The sequence below is a fragment of the Embiotoca jacksoni genome, unplaced genomic scaffold (assembly GCF_022577435.1).
Source record: "Embiotoca jacksoni isolate LCO1_2020_lvr unplaced genomic scaffold, fEmbJac1.0.p SCAF_98, whole genome shotgun sequence".
In the NCBI taxonomy this organism is placed as follows: Eukaryota; Metazoa; Chordata; class Actinopteri; family Embiotocidae; genus Embiotoca; species Embiotoca jacksoni.
The window spans coordinates 240,001-260,676 of record NW_027185456.1 but is presented as its reverse complement, the minus strand read 5'-3'; the positions used below and the strand labels follow the sequence as shown (position 1 = coordinate 260,676).

General features: G+C 46.3%; 2 protein-coding genes across 3 annotated transcripts in view; one reads left to right on the top strand and one right to left on the bottom strand.

The window, feature by feature from the left end:
• Window positions 1-1,289: 1,289 nt before the first annotated feature.
• On the bottom strand, window positions 1,290-6,552 carry mynn (myoneurin). The gene is given in 10 exon segments (XM_069142129.1): window positions 1,290-1,570; window positions 1,572-1,782; window positions 2,117-2,242; window positions 2,683-2,775; window positions 2,862-3,040; window positions 3,117-3,276; window positions 3,405-4,402; window positions 4,487-4,757; window positions 5,824-5,879; window positions 6,474-6,552. Coding segments are annotated over 8 exon segments (2,214 nt in total). The 5' UTR covers window positions 4,753-4,757; window positions 5,824-5,879; window positions 6,474-6,552; the 3' UTR covers window positions 1,290-1,389.
• Window positions 6,553-15,137: 8,585 nt separating this feature from the next.
• Window positions 15,138-20,676, top strand: part of pld1b (phospholipase D1b) — a 21,911-nt gene continuing 16,372 nt past the window's right edge. For both annotated transcript variants that reach the window (XM_069142127.1, XM_069142128.1), the window contains exons 1-4: window positions 15,138-15,379; window positions 19,637-19,813; window positions 19,906-20,069; window positions 20,343-20,485. In XM_069142127.1, coding sequence (XP_068998228.1) covers window positions 19,669-19,813; window positions 19,906-20,069; window positions 20,343-20,485 — 452 coding nt within the window. In that variant the 5' untranslated portion in view covers window positions 15,138-15,379; window positions 19,637-19,668. The remainder of the gene's footprint in view (window positions 15,380-19,636; window positions 19,814-19,905; window positions 20,070-20,342; window positions 20,486-20,676) is intronic.

The following is a 20,676-nucleotide window of genomic DNA, read 5'->3' as shown; positions in this document are numbered from 1 at the left end:
CTACTTTCAAGCTGATTAATGTAGTTTTCAAACACTCAAAACAACTGTTTAAAAAAACAACAACAAACAAATAAACAAACAGGGCCTCTATTACATCGACAGGTTTGTGTTTACATCACCATCACGTGTCAAACACTGCAGGGTGGAAGATTCACCGGGTGATAAATAAAAAAGGTACACCGACACGGCGACCGCGGGGCTCCTACTCACTACATCAACGATTAAAACCACGAGAGTCGAACCTCCACCTTCTCTGTACATCTGTTATGTCATCCAAACATCAGAAAACGATCCAGGAAATGTTCAGAGTCGGAGGTTTCAGTTCACGCTTCAAAGCTGTAGCATTTATTGATCAATTCATCCACGTCAGACTCATTAAAATGATCATTTTAAGTGTAAAATAATGCCGACGTCGGGCGGTTTAATCAACCGGGATGCAAACTTTGAAGGTAACCGAGGACTTGAACGGTAGATTTTAAGATATTTACTGGCACCACAGTGAACAGTTGGTATGTTGAGACGCAGATCTGCAGATCCGTCTTCATGAAAACACGTCGACACGTCGTCTCTTCAGGAGGAAATTCAAGTCTTTCACAACTCGGGTCTTATTTTCTATAGTTTTCACCATAAATCCTACAAAGTGATAAAATGTTCTACGATCTGTGAGGAGCAACATCGCCTCAGATTATCCAGATTAGAGCGGCAGCTTTATTATTTGGAATAATTCACAAATATAGAAAAAATGTCAACAATTACCGTTCGCAGCTTCTCAGACGTGATGATTTGACACTTTTCTTTGCCAATTTCTGTTTGACGTGAATGTTTCATCCTTTACTGATGAAACCCACTGTGGAGATCAGACACCTGTAAAACTTATAGATAAAAGATAAAACTGTGTGCACATTAGAGCTGAAAGGATTTGACATATTGTTGTAATCAATTCATCATTTGGGAGTTGTTGTTTTTTTGGTGAATAAAATTCTTCCAGTTTCAGGATCTCAGACGACAGAATTTGTTGCTTCTCTGTGAACTGAGTAACTTTTGGTTTTGGACAGTTTGAAGGACAGAAAAAGGACAGAAAAAGGACATTAGAGGACGTCCGTTTGGTCTTTGAGAACAAATATTCTGCAGATACTTTGTCATGAAAACGTTTGTTCATCCCAAACTGTGAGCAGTTGAACCATCTTCCTGTTGATGTTGCTGCTCGTCTTCTGACAGGATTTAAGGAGAAAACTGTGAACTTAAGTTCCGGGTTGGAAGAAGTCTCCAGATGAAACATCACCGTCGGTAGAAGTCTGTATTTCGGACTCATCAGCTTGAACGCTCCAAACAGCGGCTGATTGTTGTTGGAGCAGAGCGACCTCCGACCCCCCTCGAGGCTCCGCCCCCTCACTGCTGCGGCGCGCTGTTCTCGGCGGTGTCCACCGTCCTGATGATGACGATCTGCTCCAGGCTCTGGGCGGGGGAAGGCGGCGGCCGCAGCTGCTCCACCAGAGCGTGCAGGGTGTCCGAGTTGATGGTCTGCTCCTGGTCGGCCTCGAAGGTCACCTGGTCGCCGGAGGTGAGGGGGGGGGTGGGAGGGCTCCGACTTGAAGTCCTGGATGTTGGCGGCGTCGGCGGCGACGTCGGAGGAGGCCGGGGACGGCGCCGAGTCCTTGGGGTTGGGCGTGGCCGGGTCGGGGTTGGCCGGCTCCACTTTGGCGATGGAGACCAAACCTTTGTTCTCGTGGGAGAGTTTGCTCTGGACGAAGGCCACCGGATGGCTGGAGGCCAGCAGGACCACTGACGGGACAAACACATCCAAACGTTTCTTTTAATTCAGTCGATCAGAGATCAGTAGATCAGGTTCACCACCAGAGACCGGAGGAAACTGAAGAAACTCAAACCGATAGTTGGTGTTCGTTCTGCTGATTCAGCAGCTCCTCTAACGGATTGAACCCAAAACTGAAGCTCTCCTCTCTCAACTTTATCATTTCTAGTAACTGGTCTTCAATTACATTTTTAAGGCTCTTTTTATAGCTGAAAAGCTGCCTGAGAGTTTCTCTTAACTTTAATTTAATTTATGGAAACTGGGCCAGACAGTTTGCAGTGATTTCAACCCCTCTGAAGAGCTCACCTGCCCGGGCCCTCTCCTTGTGCTGGCGCACCTCTTCGGCGTGAGCCTTCTCCTGGTGTTTGATCATGTTCTTCACGCTGGCAAACCTGTTTCCACACATCAGACACTGCACACCGTTGTTACCCTCTGGAGACACACACACACACACACACACACACACACACACACACACACACACACACACACACACACAAGATGAATCACACCTTTGTAACAGTGCAAAGTGATCATGTGATTTGTCTTCTTTCTTGATTTTTGCAGTTAAACAGATTCTTTTTAGTCCATTTTCTATTAGTTGTTGTTCTTTCCTACGTTGTGCTGCAGACAAACTTAATACAGTTAGTTGTGTTTTGCGGTGGAGGACACGTTTCCTGTCCTACTTTAAAGACCACAGTTACATAGTGTGTTTTATTTTGAAAAATGCCCGGCCGATCTACGACTTCCTGCCCGGCTGATCCGCTCTCGACTCCAACGTTCCTCAGTCGACGTCCGCTCGAAGTATTCACTCCGATTTCTCCTCGTGTAACAACTCACTTCCTGTGTGCGTCTCTCGTATGTGAACTCACCCGGGTGAAGTCGCCGCATGTGTTTCTTCAGTTCGGAGGACGTGACGAACTTCGCGTCGCACTTCCCCTGCGAGCATTTGTACGGCGTCTCGCCTGAAACGCACAACGGAAGGAAGAAGTCAGCGGACGACGTCGGAATAGCGAGGAAGGTTAAAAACCCACGAAAGGAGGACTCTCACCGGTGTGTTTCCGTGCGTGCGCGATGAGCGAGGAGGACACGGAGAAGGACATGCCGCACAGGTCGCACTGGTACGGCTTCTCTCCGGTGTGCCGGCGCTTGTGGTACGTCAACGTGCTGGACTGAGCGAACGCCTGACCGCAGATGTCGCAGACGTACGGTTTCTCTCCGCTGTGCAGCCTGCGGGAGACAAACGGGACGAACGCGGCGTGAACATCCGGCAGGAAGCGGCTGAACTTCCCTTCGGCTCACGTACCTGATGTGGATCTTGTAGTTGGACGAGGTGGCGAACTTGAAGCCGCAGCGCTCGCAGGTGTACGGTTTCTCCTCGCCGTGGTGCATCCGGCGGTGAGCGACCAGCTGGCACTTCTGGGCGAAACACTTGTCGCAGTCGGGGCACGTGAACGGCTTCTCGCCTGGAGGCAGACGAAGACGAGGGTTCGGTCAAACGGGGACAAACCTACGGGTGACGTCACCTCGGCGACGACCGCTAATATACAGTCTATGAGCTACAGCTCCTCCCCTAATCCCTCCCTCAGCTCACCTGTGTGGATGCGCAGGTGTGTCTTCAGCTGCGTGGCCTGCCTGAAGGTCTTGGAGCAGAAGATGCAGGAGAACGGTTTCAGCCCGTTGTGGATGTTCTCGTGTCTCCGCAGGCTGCTGACGTCTTTGAACAGTTTGTTGCACTCGGTGCACGACAGCGTCAGCTCGTCCATCTCTGACGGATCCTGCTCGCCGGGCTCACCTTCTTCCTCCTCGTCCTCCTCCTCGTCCTCCTCCTCCACCTCGTCTTCTTCCACCTCCTCCTCTTCTTCCTCCTCCGCCCCCACCGTGCCGCTCTCCTCTCCCTCCGTCCTCCTCCGTCCCCTCCCTCTGCCCCTCCCTTTGGCCCGCCCCCGGCCCCGCCCCCTCTTCCCCTCGCCGCTGCTCATACGAGGCCTCTTGGCCGGCGTCTCGTCGTCCTGCGACGGGCTCCAGTCTGCCGACGTGTCCCCGAAGTCTTTCACGCTCGTGTCCGAATCGTCCATCACCAGATCTTCCCTTTTCGGGGCTCCTCTTCCTCTTCCTCTTCCTCTCCTGCGGCCCCGCCCCCTCCCCTTGCCCCGGCCCCTCCCCCTGTAGCTCTGGACTTTGGGAGCGGCGTCGGCCGAGCCGCTCGCCGCCACTTGCTCGCCGCTGAGACTCTTCGGCCTCCTGCCCCTCCCCCGCCCCCTCCCGGCGCTCTTCGGCACCGCGGGGCTGTACTCTTCGTCACTCCTGTCTTCGTCTTTCATATTTACGCCTCTGACCTCGCCCTCTTGCTTTTTGCCGACCGTCCCGTCCTCCGGCCAGTCCCTGGGGACGGAGACGATGGACAGGGGGACGGGGGAGCTGGGGCTGCTCAGAGAGGCGGGACTGCGCGGAGACAGACCGGCTTTTTTATCGGCCTCCGACTGGGACGTCTCGCTGGGCTCGAACCAGTGAGGGATCTCCTCCAGATACTTGGTGGCCTCGACCATCCCCAGGAAGACGGCCGCTCGGCGCACGGCGGCCTGTCTGGTGCTGAAACCACAAAACAACATTTCAGTCATCGGGTTAGTTCAGAAAATAACAATGTTCAAATATCTGCGTTGAACCTGCGTCTACCTGCTGAGGTTCATCTGTCCGGTGTACACGAACTCCAGCAGCTTCTCCAGAGAGTATCGGCTGACCTTGTCGGGGTCCAAGGTCGTGACCTCTTGACCCCTCTCGGCCTGGGAGGCAAAGTACTCGCTGAAGGCCGCCAGGATGTTGCGGTGAGCTCTGAACTCCACGTCTCGCACCATTATGGTGATGTCGCACAGGAAGTCCATCTCCCGCTGCTGATGGAGGCGCTGCAGCAGCAGCTTCCCGTGGTTGAAGGCTTGAGCCATCGCTGCTGCTGAGGGTGGAGGTGTGAAGGGGGGGGGGGGGGTTTAGTTGAATATAAGATGATAAGAATGCATAAGTGGTGTGATTCATTGACATGCTGCTCCCTCCTCTCTCATTTATTACTGCTGACGTTATATTGTGGGTTCGTCCCCCCCGGAGGACATGTGACCCAAACACTGGTTCCTGTTAGTTTAGAGGGTCGTTATCGATGTGACTTTACCTCATTATATCACATCCTTTCTAGATTTGAACTTTTAACTCAAGTTAAACTCAAGTTGAACTTAAGTCTGAACTACTGAAAACAGCCTACTTGGTTTTATTGCCTATTTTTATTATATTTATTACACATTTTATTGATGAAATCTCTTATTAAGTTCAATATAATCTCGGCATCATTGAAAATAAGAATTACCCTCAATTTATTCCTGAGAATATAAATAAAGGTTGAATTAATTAATTAATTAATACTGGATAATTATGGTGTCTTTTTGAGACATTTCTGACACCAAATAGTTTTAATTAGTAATGAAAATCCAAACTAACAACAAACAACAAACGTCCCTAAAGAGGATAAAGTTGGTTGTTAGTCCGTCACTTGAAAACCTTCCTCTTCCTTGTTTACAGATCAAACCTGTTTGTTCCTACTGAAGATGTAAATCTTTTAAAAAAGATTACTCAAACATTGTGTAGTTTAGTTTTGAACAAACATCAGGAGGAAACCAGGTGTTTGTTTGGGGCTATTTTCAGCAGCGTATTCATCCACATTATGTTTTAATTTCAAGTTAAGATACAAAAATATCTGTTAGTGGGACGCACATGCAGTTTGTTTACATTAAAAAAACACAGAATATATAATTTATAGCCTTATGAGACTTAATGTGATTTCCTGAAGCCGATTTAAAACCTGTTAAAGCACTAAATCAACACATTTAATAAGGCTTCGTGATGGTTTATATTCTGAAAATCAATGTCAGGGAGAATATTTTAATATTAAAATGAAAAGCACCAAAAATAAAAACTAAAAAAGAGCACTTCCCCGGGTCAGTAAAACCTTCAAAATAAAACCACCTTACTGTCAGTGGTGTCGGTGCTGAAGCTTCACAGCTGTTCGCTCGGAGTTTGGAGATTCCTGTTGGAGACAGTTGTTGGTGATAAAGTTAGTCAGAGGACAAACCGTGCTGCTCGTTAACGGTCGAATTAGCCCCGGGACCGTGGAAACACGCGCCCCCGGACAGGTGTAACTCCGGTCGGCAGCCCGGCAGGTGAGACGGAGACGTTTTGGAAAATAAAAGCTCCCGCCCGCTTCCTGAGGAGGCCTCGGGCTGCGGCTACGGCTAACGGCGGGCTCGGAGACCGGCCGACAAAAACACCCGCGCGCGCCGCGTATCGTCTCACGGAGGTTCGTGGGCTTTTTTCCGGGCCGCACACGCGACCCCACGTGCGTTCAGACCGCTCGGACGTCCGACCGGAGAGGACCGGAGAGGACCGGTCCCGAAGCCGCAGCTAGCTGTTGTCGTAGTGGCGAAAAGCGCGGAAAACATGGTGCTCTTATTTCGAAGGTTCGACGGTTCGTCCCGGTGGTGTCGACCGACGCTGGCGATAAACACGGCGCGCGGTCGTTTTAGCAACCGGCCGTGAAAACGCTTCTTCGGCTGTAATAAATTCATTGCGCAAATGCACTATTTTAATCCGCAATAAAGTAAATAAAAAGCAGAAAAAGTACCCTACTAATATCCGCGATCTCCAGCCATTATCCACGTGACGTCGCAGTTCTCGCGAGACGTCGCTGTGGCTCGGAGATGTTGCGGTTTGGTCGAGATGAACACCGCCGCGCCTCGACGGCGGACGTCGGTAAGGGAGGGAACGATCACAGCAACCCGGCACACAGGCGGCTTCCTTTGAATAAACGCTCAGGTTTTAACCCTCTAATGTCTAAATTACTTCTTGTGAGAGCACAGATAACATTTGGATATAGTTTGATCATAAATAATAGATATTTTTTTTAAAACGGTGTAATGTTTAACTTTTGAATTCTTTATCAATAGTCCTACAATTTATATGTTTTCAATGGAACTACTTATGCATTTAACTGGTGGTAACTTTTCTTCTCTTCTTAACAAAGCATCATCCTGTCATTGGGTTATCAGCAGGAATAAAGAGCGATAACACCTCCAGGTCGTCACTGAAACTACTCCGACATGTTCTTTAACACCGCTGAAAAACTCAACTGGATAAACAAACAAATAAACATATAATGACTGAAAAATACTGCAGCATCATACAGATAAACAGGATCTGCAGCTTTTGGCTTCTCTGAAATGTGAAGTTATTTATAGACACACACACACACACGCACACACACACGCACATGCACGTACGTCTGTCTAATACCTGTATCACCGGTCCCTTACCTGCAGGAGAGAAATCTGACACTGAAAAAGACACTTTGAAGGATGAAGATGGTGAATGATGAGCTTTTACAAACGGGTCTGTTTTTACTTTCATTCATGTAAATAAGGTGGACAAAATAACGGAAACGCCCCAGAGTATTTGCAATACAAATATGCACTCGTTTATATTTATCTGACAACTCTCTCTATATATATACATCTGTAAACTAACTAACTTAATCTTGAAAATAAAAATAAAAAAATACTGTTTTTGATTTTGTTTTAGAAGATAATGAGCTTTGCAAACAAAACATTATCTTGTACATTTTGCATATTCCACTAAAGACGAAGTTAAATATTGAACTTTTATTGCTGCTTTTAAAAAAAATCTGGGAACTTTTTACACTCAGAAATAATTTTTTGAATAACCGCCACACATTTCTATTTAATCAAATGAAGTACAATCAGTCTGTTTTGATTATGTTCCATTTAAGAAATACAACTAGCTCATTCATATTTTTCTTTTGAGCGTATGAATGATTTTCTACATTTTAAAGAGGCCTCTCTTTTGTTTCACTAACAGGTGAAGCTTCTCTTTAAAAAGATTGAGTGTGAATTTCTCTGAATTTTAAGCTGAGAGTTTCCATTCAGTGAAAAACCTTTTCAGCCCTCGGAGGAGGTGATAATTATTGATCTCTCTTCAGGAACCTGCAGCAGCACTGATAAATCTGAATTATCTTCACAATGACTGCAGCTTTACGTGAGCCGACACGTCTGACAAGACCACCGGGGGAAGGAAGAAGAACTCGGGTTTATGACTTCAGTACAAAATATTTTCTCAGAAATATAATGACTGAAGTAAAAGGTTGAAAGGCTAAAAATAAGATAAATCTCTAGTTGTAGAAGCAGCTTGACAGACAGAACTAAGCTGCTTTAATTTCACGTGTGTTTATTATCAGTGACTGCAGCTGAACGAGGAGCTCAGGTGATGTTATGATGTGAGAATCAATTCTGCCTCTGTGACCTGGATTAATACACTCTGTGTGTGTGTGTGTGTGTGTGTGTGTGTGTGTGTGTGTGTGTGTGTGTGTGTGTGTGTGTGTGTGTGTTGGTGTGTGTTGGTGTGTGTGGGCAGTTATTAAGGCCGCAGGGAGGCGAAGTGTGTTTGAGGCAGCGCAGCGGTTTTATTGGTGGCTGTATGTGAGAGAGGAGGCTGCTAATAGAGCTGCAGGGAGGCCGGTCTGTCTGAACAACTATAAGGAACACAAAGGTTCTGATAAGGAGAAGATCGTGTCCTTGTCTGAAGACTGTCAGACAAACATGTTGTGTCCAGTGTGACCACAATCAACACTCATCATGGACAGTTAGTTCCTGAGGACCTTTATGGGACCTTAAAGCCACATTCAGGGAATCAGAGGAGTCTCATAGTATGTCAGGCCTAAACAAGAGAGTTTCCTTGACAACGCTTTGTGGCCTGTCAAAGCATGAAACTTCCACGTTGGAGCATGTGACCACGTTTCACTTTCTTGTAAATGACATGCCTCAAACCATGCGGCAGGAAAACGTGTAACTTTCATGCCTAGAGAGACTCAAAACGTGGCTATCTCACGCTTCACTGGGTTGCAGCTGCTGGAGGAGGAAGTGGTTTAATCATAGAAGGTTTTAAAATAACACGTATGCTCTTCATTCTCGTCATGAGGTCGTCACCTGGATGCTTTTATTGTGAAGGAGTTCCCACATAGAATACTTGTTTTCCTTCCCTCCGCGCTGCAGCTCGTCTGATCTGCGTTCAGGTCTGCTTGTGTGAACGTTACTGGACAAATACAGTTTATTATTGGTTATTATTGACCTGTGACCTGTGTGACGCTGTCAACGAGGCTCTTTGATGAACTATGAAACATATTGAGCTCTGCTGACACTTTTGTTCACTCTTTATTTCACTGTAGAAAATAGTAAGAATGATGAAAATGCCTGAAATAAGCAGCTTTTCAATGAATACAACTGACTTCAGTTCTGTTTCCACATGATCCAGATTTCAAAACCTGAAGTTGCTGCAGTCTTATTACCAAAGAGGAGTATTTCCACACCCGATCATCTCCGGAGGTGTCTGCTCTGCTCCCGTCACACATCCTCCAAATACAGAAGATCAGACGTGTGACAGAAAACATGTAACTACTGTCCTCCTCTTCATCCTCCTCCTCCTCATCATCATCCTCCTCATCACCCTCTTCATCCTCTTCCCACATAAACACAGAGCTCTGGACAGATTGATTATATGGTTCAGCCCATTGCAGATGTCAGCTTCCCTCTGCACATACACACTGATCTGTGTTTGTTGCAGTGTGTGTGTGTGTGTGTGTGTGTGTGTGTGTTACAGTGTGTGCATGTGTTTGGATGTAAGCCCACTTTATGTGTGTAATACTCCTTTAATATTCCAGCAGGGACTTGAAGTATGTCAGTAGTGTCTCATCTTGTTCCCACTGCATGTTCACATGTTTAAATGAATTTTTTTTTTTTTGGTTCTGCTGTTGCACATGCGCAGTGTCTGCATATAACGCAGGTACTTCAGTTAGTTCAGTGTGAAGAAGCTTCTGAGGTTTCCAGGCGGAGTTTAGGAAACCACTGGTTGTTATCTGCTGCATCAAGGTAGAGAGAATACACAGGATTAACCGGATGTAGGGCTGGTTGCCCTTCAAAATAAATGTTAAAATGCCCTTTAAAAAAATAAATGTTTTCTCCAAGTATTTAAGTGTCTGACATGCAGAAAAGTATCCTAAACAGAAATGAAGTAGTGGTTTCTCTGAAAATATAAGTAGCTGATTTCAGTGTTGATACATAAATTCAGAGTTTTTAATTAATCTAGTTTTGTCTATGAATTATTTTTTGTTTAATATAAAGTACAACCCCCAAATGACAACAGATTTGTGTATCAGAATTTAGTTTTTCCTTTTTTCCTCCCTCATTAATCATTCGAGGACCCCTCAGATAAATTTCTGACCCTTTTTTTAATAATTTTATTTTGTAGTTCCTGCAGATATCTCCAAGGATGTGCAGATTGATGAACAGTTCGTAATGAACTAAAACAACCGATTGTCAAGATTTTAGTCATTTAGGTTTTATTATTTATTCCCATAGAGTATAACTCTTGTTTGTGTCTATGTGTTTGTTTTGTATTCATGACTTTTTTTTTATGTATAATGTACATTTACTGTATAATATTAGGTAAATATAAAGAGAAATAAAAACCACTCTTGCCTTTTCCTATGTTATCTGACTGTAGACGGAGAACCATCCCGCTTGTGTGTATTTTATTTTGACAGTCAATCAACCGGAAGTGGTATATCAGTCCTCACTGATCGAGTCATTAGTGAACCGGTTCGCGGCTCCACCGCACACTCCGAGGAGCGGCTGCGGTCTTCAGTTCACAGCAGGAGGTAAGAGCGACACTCAGCCTTCATTTCGCGGCTCCTTCCGCTCTCTGTTTGTGTGTTTTCATCCTGTTGTTGTTTGGTCAAGTTTGCTCGTGTTGTGCGTAAATGGGTAATTAGTGGTGATGACGCGTAAAGTTTGTGCGCGTTGCGGAGACGGTGCAGTGCTGCTGCTGCTGCTGCTGCGGTTTGGTTTGGTTTTTGGACGTGTGAAGGCGTCCTCCTCCTCTTCCTCCTCCTCCTCCTCCTCCGGAGCATCCTGCCGCTGCGGTGAGCTGAGCGCCAGGCACGAGCCACGTCCTGCAGTGAAATGTCACGTGCATTCAATCAGGATGACTGCGGAGCCGAGCCCTGTCTGGAGGCTGGGAACGGGTCCGACCTGTGTGAGCAGCCTGGCGGTGTGTCACTGCGCTGGCTTCTCTCTTTTTCACTCCTCTGTTACCAACACACACTGAAATAAAAGCCAACCGCCTCCTGTCAGTGAGCTGCTCCAACACGCAGCTCACCTCACCAACACAACCGCGACAGAAAACGCGGAATGATCCTCGTTTTCAGTGAAATGTAGTCTGAAAACTGTTTTGTGGTTACTGGGGGCAACAGGGTGGCCGGTTGTTGGTGAGGTTATTGTGACACGGCCGTTGTGTTAGAGACAGAGGAAGTCTGGACAGGAAGTGTGAGGAGACAGAACAAAAGAGGGAAAAATTGTCTTTTATTTCTGTGTTTCCCTCAGACCGGCTCCACCAGTGTGTGTGTTGTTGTTGTTGTTGTTGTTGTGTATTAAATGGAGGAAGGTTGACTCAGTCCTGTGGAGACGGACTGGGTTTGGTTGAGCAGTGCTGTGACCCGTAGGATGCTCTGCGTGATGTCAGTCCACAGCATGGGACTGCTTCATTTACTTTGTGGGTGTGTGTGTGTGCTTTTTGTATCCAACACACACACACACACACACACACACACACACTGTACTGATAGAGGAAGTAGAGCTCAAGGGCCAGTGGGTGTGGATGGTCAGGTCCAGCCTTTAATCAATACTATCAGCAGCTAAATGTCAGGACAAGTAAAGACTGAAAGTTCAAATGTTTGTAAAAAAACCACACAAAAAAACATATTAAATTAAATTTTTGCAAATCAGAGGAGGTTTGAAATGTGATTCCAGCTGGATTTAGACAGATGTGTCTCAGTCCAATTCAGAAGTGCAATACCAGCGAGTGCCACTAGAGGTCGGCTCCAAAAAGCCTCCGGCTCCATAGACTCCCATTCAACTTCTCTCATCAAATCCAAAGTGAATAAAATGTGTCCATCAGTTATCTCGGTGTTGTTAGCTAAAGTCACTCCTTCTTATTAGTTTTCTGGAGGTCCATCTGAAAATAATCCCTCATTCATTAGATATTAGGCCTCAAAAAGCGGCATGTTTGGGGGCGTTTCCGTCGTTGAACTTTTATGATGAGGGATGAAGAAGGGACGGAAAGACGAGCAGAAAAAAGTACATGTACCCCAATAATTTTATTTATGTTGTTTACCCTAATTTCTGAGCAGCCGTTTGTTTTCCAGCTCAGTGTTAAGAGTCTCCTGTGTTTCTGTCCTCTGACCTCTGTGTGTCTCACTGTGGGCGGAGCTTAAATCTCTGCTGCTGACACAGGTGGAGGGAGCGAGGGGAGTTCGTCCACTCGTTAATCCATCGCATCATTCTTTTGGGACAGGTTGAAAAATAAATAAATAAATTTATAAAAAGCTTATATTGATCTCCAGAGCTACCTGGTGAGCTGCGAGCGGCTTTAAATCAGAGGCTGACGTTAATCTGCTGCCGTGTTTTTTTTCACCAAAGCTGCAGGTTTGTTTTGGCTGCAGGTGGAAAACAAACATGAGGTCATTAACCGCCACCGCTGCATGACAAAGACACGTCTTCACTACTTCTGACTTTATCCAACTCAGTCTGGGCCTGTCGGTGCGTTTCGAGCAGTGGCAGAGAGCTCCGATGAAGAGACGCTGTTGCGACATACTTCCTCTTCGGTGTCACCGGGCGTTCCTCTCTGATTGGACGATAAACACAAGCACGAGTGTGAGCTGACTTACTGAGACGCGTCCGGCATGCGATCATAATGTTATCTCTACGAGTCTGTGAGGGATTTTAGTTTTTGCACTGACACGTCCCAAATATCTCTCTTCTTGTTCCCAATTAGATTAAAATTTGTGGAAATATGTTGCACGAGAACAATTTCAGCCCAAATTAAATGAATAAATCAGCACAAAGTGACTCGTAGTGACGAGGTTTTACCAGGAATGTGTTTGTCTGGACACTCAGTAAATGTGGGCTGCAGCAGACACAGCTGGCCACTAGGTGGCAGCTTCATGTTACAGTTTTCATGTTAAAGTCTTTCTGCTGTGATGTTGAAGAACTTGAGATGCTGTTGGATTCCCTGTGTGAGTTTCTCTGAGTCACGCTGCCGTCAGCAGAAAAGCAGACCGGAGAGGAAGAGAGCGTTTGTTCCGATTCAAACGATTACGAGTCTCATGAGATGGTAACAGAGCAACTGGCCGAGTATGTCAATGTAAATGTAAATGTAAAATCACAACCATTAAGAGTTCAGTTAAGAGGAAAGCAGCTTTCCGATCAGCCAGCTGATTCACAGTATTGATCTGCAGCAGGAAGTCCGGCAGAGAGTTCTTCTGCTCTCTGTTTATAGCAGCTCCATTCATCATCTCGACTTTGTGCACTTAAATGCATCATAGCTGTTTTTCATATATTTATTTTACGAGAAGTTCTCAACAGTTTGCTTCTTATTTTTAGGACCTTTTAAATCTACTTGTGTGTTGACCATCATATCGTGCACATATTCAGAGGAAGGAGGATTCTCCCAAGTGGAAAACTCTTTCACACGCTCCCAGGACTTTTCTTCTTCTTTTTCTGTGCTCTGAAAATCCTGCAGCTCACGATGCTCCTCTGGGAGAAAGTGATTCAACACAGTCAACCTTTTTGTGATTGTTCTCAAAGATTTAAATGCAGTTTGCAGCATTTTATGTGATCTTTTTTTACAGTAACATTGTGGGAATTGGGAGAAAACTAGCAAGTTGAGGTGTAATCTGAAACATTTTAATTTTACACTTTGACAATTTGTTTTATGCCCAGGCTCTCGGAACATAAAAACTCAACCGTTTTTGCAGAACTTCATGGTTTAATGGACACACAGGGAAGGTTATTTTTCTATTAATCTGTAACAATGAAATACAGAAGTGATGGAAACACGCACTGAGCACGTACAATAGTGATTTTGGGAAAGGATTTGTTGTGGGAGGGCAGGAACAGCTTTCCTTCCTGTGACACATACCAGACTCCATCGACAAAAGTCACAATTTAGGGTGTGATTGTGCTTCATGTCTTTAAGAGCGATCATTTCTTCCCGTTTTCGTCACATAGTAGGTGAAAAGCTGTGTGTGTGTGTGTGTGTGTGTGTGTGTGTGTGTGTGTGTGTGTGTGTGTGTGTGTGTGTGTTGCAGTATAACTCACAGGTGGGTGGGAGTCCGAATGCTTCAGCCCTCCTCTGGAATGTCAACAATGAACTGTGTCAAGCTACTCGTCTGATCTCGAGGCAGATATATGCCCACACTCACTTCTAGAAAATTAATTCTGGTTCAGCCTGTTTTTACACAAACAATGTTCACACAGAGAAATATTTGACCTTTGCAGCTGTGCGTCACGTTCACGATACTCACTTACAAACGAGGTTCCAGTGTTTCTTAATTACACACAATTCAGGGTTGTACCGGTGCAACCAAGAACCTGCATCATTACCTGAATTAGATCGATTTGGTTTAAAACAAAACAAAAAAGACTTAATTGCATTTTCAAGCTAAAAAGCAGGTTTTGGAGTTGTTATAATGAATCAGGACATCCTGTGTGTCTCCAAACACGATGACGGGCGGTGCATTGCAGAGGTAGGTGTGGTGATTTCAGGAAAAATGAAGTACTCAGAAAATACATGACAAAGAAAATATGTTTTAAACTAGAACACATGAATGTTTGGTAGTTTTGCTTAAAAAAGTTTAAAGTCATCCGGTTGAATCAAGTTTTACTTTGGTGCAAGTTAAGTCACTTTTTGATGGAGTTTTTCATATTTCTCAAAAACATTTTGTACTTCAAAATTCACCTGAGTGCTTGTGAACCACAGAGCTCAATGTCGCTCATTTTAGCCTTAAATTTGACTTATTACTGATTTAATTTTTGGTGTTTTTCATGCAAACAATCCCTATGAATAAGGTTATTTCAAATAAAACTTTCTGTCCATTAATGTAAAGATGAATCGACGAGTTTCTGCAGATGTAGACTGAATAGAAAAGTTTCTTAAAGTGACATTTAAATGATAAAAACATATAAAAACCCTGGACTTGTTGCCCCTGTAATGCAGACAGGTACCTCAAACAGGAAGTCCTCTTCCCCTCTCATTGGCTGTCTCCGGGCTCCCGAGTGCCCCCCCGGACCAATAGCATGTCCCGAGCCTCGGCTGGGTCCCGCCCGGCTCAGTCTTCCCCTCCTCCGTGTGACACACACACTCTCTGCCCTCCGTCCCGTCACCGCTGCACTCGGCTCCCAACCTCCCACACTGTCTGGGGCTCCTGTGAAAGTGTGTGTGTGTGAGTGTGTGTTGAAGTGAGTGTGTGTGAGTGTGTGTGTGAAGAGATTTAAAGTGAGGCTGCAGCTCCTTGTTTTTTTCTGAGAGGAACTTTGTTTTGTTGCTGGGAGACTCTGTGAAAAAGACCTGATGCGTATGATGAAGATGAAGATGAGGGGCATCCGTCAGCCTCTGCGGGCTCAGGTCAGTGGATGCCGACGCTGTGAGGAAGATGTTTGTGTACGTGAACAAAAAGAAAAAGGAGATTCCTGCTGCTGTCGACGGTTTCCAGTTTCCTCTTCGGCTCTGTTGCATGTTTCATCTGCTGCAAAAACGTTTGGTAGAAATGAGGCGGAGACTTTGTAGCACAGGTTCAAAAGGTGAGTGTGTGTGTGTGTGTGTGTGTGTGTGTGTGTGAGGTCTCAGCAGTCTGCCACCTGGCTGGCGAGTGTTGCAGTGTGTGTGTGTGTGTGTGTGTGTGTTGGGGAGGGGTGTTAAGGGGGGGTGATGCTCCACACTGTACCCAATTAATGTGAGTGCTCACTGGGCTGAACATAAAGCACACACACACACACACACACACACACACACACACACACACACACACAGTGACGACCGCGGTTGCATTAATCATTTTAAAATAGTGTTTTGCTGTTGCCCGGGGCAACACTGAACCCTCCAGCCCGGTTCTCTCGGGTCACGTCTTCAGAAGATGTCCCTACATGGGGAGGATTTATCCCTCGAGCGCCGCTCGTCTATAGGCTGCTCTGAACACGGGGACGACCTGTAGCTCTCAGGAAGTTCTCAGCAGACGGTCGGAGGGTCGATGGGGACGAAGAAGTGTTTTAGGGTTTTTCTGGACGTCGACCAATAGGATGACGGCGTGCATCACACTCCACGCTAGTGAGTATGCCAGAAAAAAGATTTAATGTGTCCGAATACACAGCGTGTAAAAAATACCAGGATGTACCTGCTGCCTCTGGTCGTATTTTGCAGTCTGCAGACGACATCGAATGAGCTGCAGAGAGAGCTGGTGCTGCTGATGATCCGCCCGGTTGCAACTTGCAAAAGGAAGAAGAAGAAGAAGAGGAAGCATAAAAAGGAAGCACACTTTTTAGGGCCCGAGCACCAAGCATCGGTGCGAAAGTCCTGTTGTGTTTCATAAAAATGTTCTTCTTGGTTGTTAGACGTTCTTCTTCTTACATAATGTGATTTTCCTTTTTGGAGGCTTTATCATCTTCAAAAACTCATGAAAGTGGAAACACATTTGTCTCCCGGTGAAAAATTTCTTATACTAGTGGAGTCGCGAGTGGGCGTGGCCAAACGGCTCGAGAGCGCCCCCTACAGAGATGCCCCGGCTGCCACATTTACCTAAATTCACCAAATCCGGTGGACACGTGTATCACACCGAGACGCACAAAAAGTTAAATTGCACTGTTACGTCAACTCGACAGGAAGTCCACCATTTTGAATTTAGTCGCCATTTTGGGCAATTCTGACACGTTGTACTTTGTCGAACTCCTCCGAGGGATTTTGTCGGACCGACTTGAATTTAGGTTTTCTGGATAGAAAACATGTTTGGGATTAAAAGTTATCAAAATAATTCGTTTTCATCGATGTGTGTGCCCGTAGCGTGGCGGCCATTTTGAGCATCTCGCCATGAAACTACGAGTTGCTTTAAATCTTATGTACATGGACCGACCTTCTCCAAACATCACAGGTATGATAACAGCCCCGCCCTGAAGACCCCTGTGGGGTAATATTTGCTCATAGTTATAGCGCCCCCTGTTGGCCATTGGAAATTACACTTTTCATACTTTCACATTCTACGTCGAGCTGGTTGATCCCATGAACCTAAAGTCGGGTCACAATAACCTAAACATGTGGTTGATGATATATTGAGATGTTCGTTCAACTTTGTCAGTGGGCGTCGCCGTGACGATGCGGCAAAGTTGGATGTCTCGCCGTGACACAGGAAGTTGATGTTTAAGGTCAAAGGATGCTTGAAACCTCACAAAACGTGTCACATACATCCGGCGTGGTGAGACGATACATGTGATATGTGTTTTGCGAGTGTGCGTGGCCAAACGGCACGCTCGCCGTGACACAGGAAGTTGATGTTTAAGGTCAACGGATGCTTGAAACCTCACAAAACGTGTGACATACATCAGACGTGGTGAGACCATACATTATATACCTGTTTTGCGAGAAGCCGTGATATGTGGTCCCTGGCGCGCTGCACATCGGGGAGGCGGCTTCGGGGAGGCGGCGCGCCGGAGTGTGAGGGCCCGTATATCACTGCTTGCAGTTTTAATTTCCTTTTACATCCTTTACTTCCCTTTAATTTCCCTCTGCACAGACTGGATATAAAAGTGGACGTAACTTCCAGGTGTGAAAAATGGTTCCGATGCAGAAGTGTCTTTAGCTGCAATACCAGCGAGTGCCACTAGAGGTCAGCTTCAAAAAGCGTCCAGCTCCATAGACTCCCATTCAACTTCTATCCTTCTAATCCTCTTTTTTTAATTATAAAAATAAGCTTTGTGTTTTTAGGGGCGTAAAAAAAAAAAAATCAGTTCAGAACGTAGCACCTCTGTAGCCATGATTGACAGCTTCTTGACCCTCCTCCTCGATGTCACTGTGAGTGATGATTGGTCCGAGTCGTACAGCAAGAATTTAGGGCACCGTGATTTAATCTGAGAGAGTTACCATGGTGACAGACAAATATATCGTGTAGCCTGAGCGTTTGTCGAACCAGCAAAGTAATTTACAAAAAAAATGTTGTGTTGCCTCGCCTGTTACTTCTTGGAACTTGAAATTAACCACGTGCATTTGGTGTTTGATGCGATCAAATATGGTTTAATCCTCCGAAAACAAGATGAGAGCAGTGAGGTGTACAGACGATACCTGCAGACCCAAAACAGGACCGTTTCCAGGCCCTGAGATTCCTCCTTGAAAGTGAAAAATGCAACGAGAGCCCTCAAGTTTCCTCTTTGAACCTTTTGTTTTGAACGTGGCCGATGTGGATTCAGGTTTCTACTATTGTGGGAGTTTCAGGGCTGATAGCTTTACATCCTCCCTGGGAGACAAAGGAGTGTTCGAGAATATGACAGGAACTGAAGCTGTGCTACTTTCTGCAAACATCCTTTTTATCCTCGCTGTATTAATGTCATCCTTTAATTCCCTGCATCTCCGGTTCCTGTAGCAGCTATTGTTCGGCACACTTTCCCCCAGTGTGAAGACGAGCGGATGGTTGGCAGGCGGCGGCCGATCCGCTGTGTTTGGGCTGTTTGTGGTGTCGCGGCGAGAGATGCTGTGTTTGCATGGGATTTGTTTGAGGGATAATAACAGCAGTTTGTGCGGTTTTTGTGTCGTAAAGAGCATCGGGCTGATATAACAATGGATCAGAGGTTGTTGATGATCGGTGGAGTTGGAGAAAAGAAAAAAGAAAAACTCCGTTCTGTTTATTAAAGATGTATTTTGTGAGGTCTCCACAGCTGAGAGCGAGTTTACATGTTCAGCCACGATATTTATACGCCGTCGAACACCTCACTATTTTACTTGTTTAAACTTTCCGTCCCCGGACCGAGACACTTTTCTCTTTCCCAAACTTGCCGGAGGTCCCTCCGTCTCCTCCTCTTCTCCCCTCGCAGCCTCACATCACATCGACGAGCTGTAATCCAAACATCAAGATTAACAGAGGACACGCAGGGCGAGCCTTTTTCATACCACATTCCCCACAACAAGTGTGTGTGTGTGTGTGTGTGTGTGTGTGTGTGTGTGTGTGTGTGTGTGTGTGTGTGTGTGTGTGTGTGAGAGGAGAGAGAGAAGAGAGAGAGAGAGAGAGAGAGAGAGAAAAGAAAAAAGCCCGGATCAAACGATGTTCACGTTTGCGCTCATGATTGAAGAAGATGGACTGCAGAGGTTTCCACCCAGAAACCGGAACGCTGAACGAACCAACGCCTAAAGTCAATAATATGATGAGTGATTGTCACATTCACCTCAGAATAAACATTGTTAATTGACATTAACGTGTTCTTGTAAATATAATAGTTTATGAGTGGCGGTGATTCGTGGCTCATGGGGGAGTACAGGACCTTTTGTTTTGATGCTGGTCGGTTAGTAGTTAATGAACAAGTGAAACCATCCACTTCCTTATCAGTGCACAGCGGAGGGACAGTTACACATTTGACTCTGAAGCTGAAATGACTTCCCGGCTGGATTTGGGGCCTCCTGGTATCGCTCTCTCTCTCCGTCCGGGTCGTGAACACACGGTTTGTAATCAGTAATGAAAGGTTTTGTTTGGGAATCGACTGCATGTTTTTTTCCAGTAGCTCCCCGGTAAGACGGCAGGATAAAAGGTTATCAGAGCCAGAAGCAGGTCGGTTTAGGAGGTTTAGGGTTGGACTCTGGCTGATGTGGTTGGTGATTTGAATTTGACCTTTAACCTTTTGGTCCGTCCAGGTGAGCCTCGGGCTCCACGCTGAGTGCTAACCATGCTGCGGCAGTCCGAGCCGAACTCCAGCACCCTGCACCTGGTCGCCAACGACATGGTCGACATGATGGAGAAGCTGGACACCCGCGAGCTCGACTTCGACCTCGGGGACGGCGAGTACGACACGACGGACACCACCGCCCCCGGTAACCCGCCGTCGACTGAGTTTCCCCTCCTGTTCACATCGACTACGTGTTTTGTTGTTGTTGTTGTTGAACCGTGTACGTCTTCTCCACAGCGGAGCGTCTGCCTTTTACTGCGGTCTACAACACGGTGGGCTTCAAGGAGAGAGAGGCCAAAGTCTTCCTGTCCTCTCAGATCACCGCCAAAATCCTGGAGGTGGAGCGCTTCACCGCGGCTCAGGACCGCTTCAACACCAACCTGCAGAGGAGGGTCAACAAGGTGCACACACATCCTCTCTTTGTCCTCACAGGACGCTGCAAAGCCTGGACACATCTGGTCCAAGACTCTGCAGGTCCAAGACTCTGCAGGTCCAACGCTTGTGACTGCAGAGAATCAGGGGTTAAAGGAATCATTCGGAAAAGAATCTGACTTTAAAGCTAAAACTGCAGAAGGGCAAAAGAGCTTTTTAAATGTAAAATGTCGAAGGTAAATAACCGCCGCCTCCTGTGTGTGTGTGTGTGTGTGTGTGTGTGTGTGTGTGTGTGTGTGCAGTCGATGCCATCTGCGTATATAATAGAGATTAAACACGGGGAGTTTACGTGGCTGGTGAAGAGGAAAGAGAAACACTTCATGGACCTCCACAGAGAACTGAGGACCTACAAGACCTTCATGAGGCTGCCGCTGCCGTCACGCAGGTAAACGCCCCCCCGACCGCTTCACACCTGCTGGTCACAGTTTGCACTTCAACAAATTGGCGCAGTGCCTGTTGAAAATAGCCTGCTTGGCAGTATTATTGCCTGGTCGAGAAAATGTATGTTCTCTGGAACTGCGCGGCGGTGACTCCGCCCACGCCCAACAAAGTGCTGGTTACCAGGTTATCGCTTTT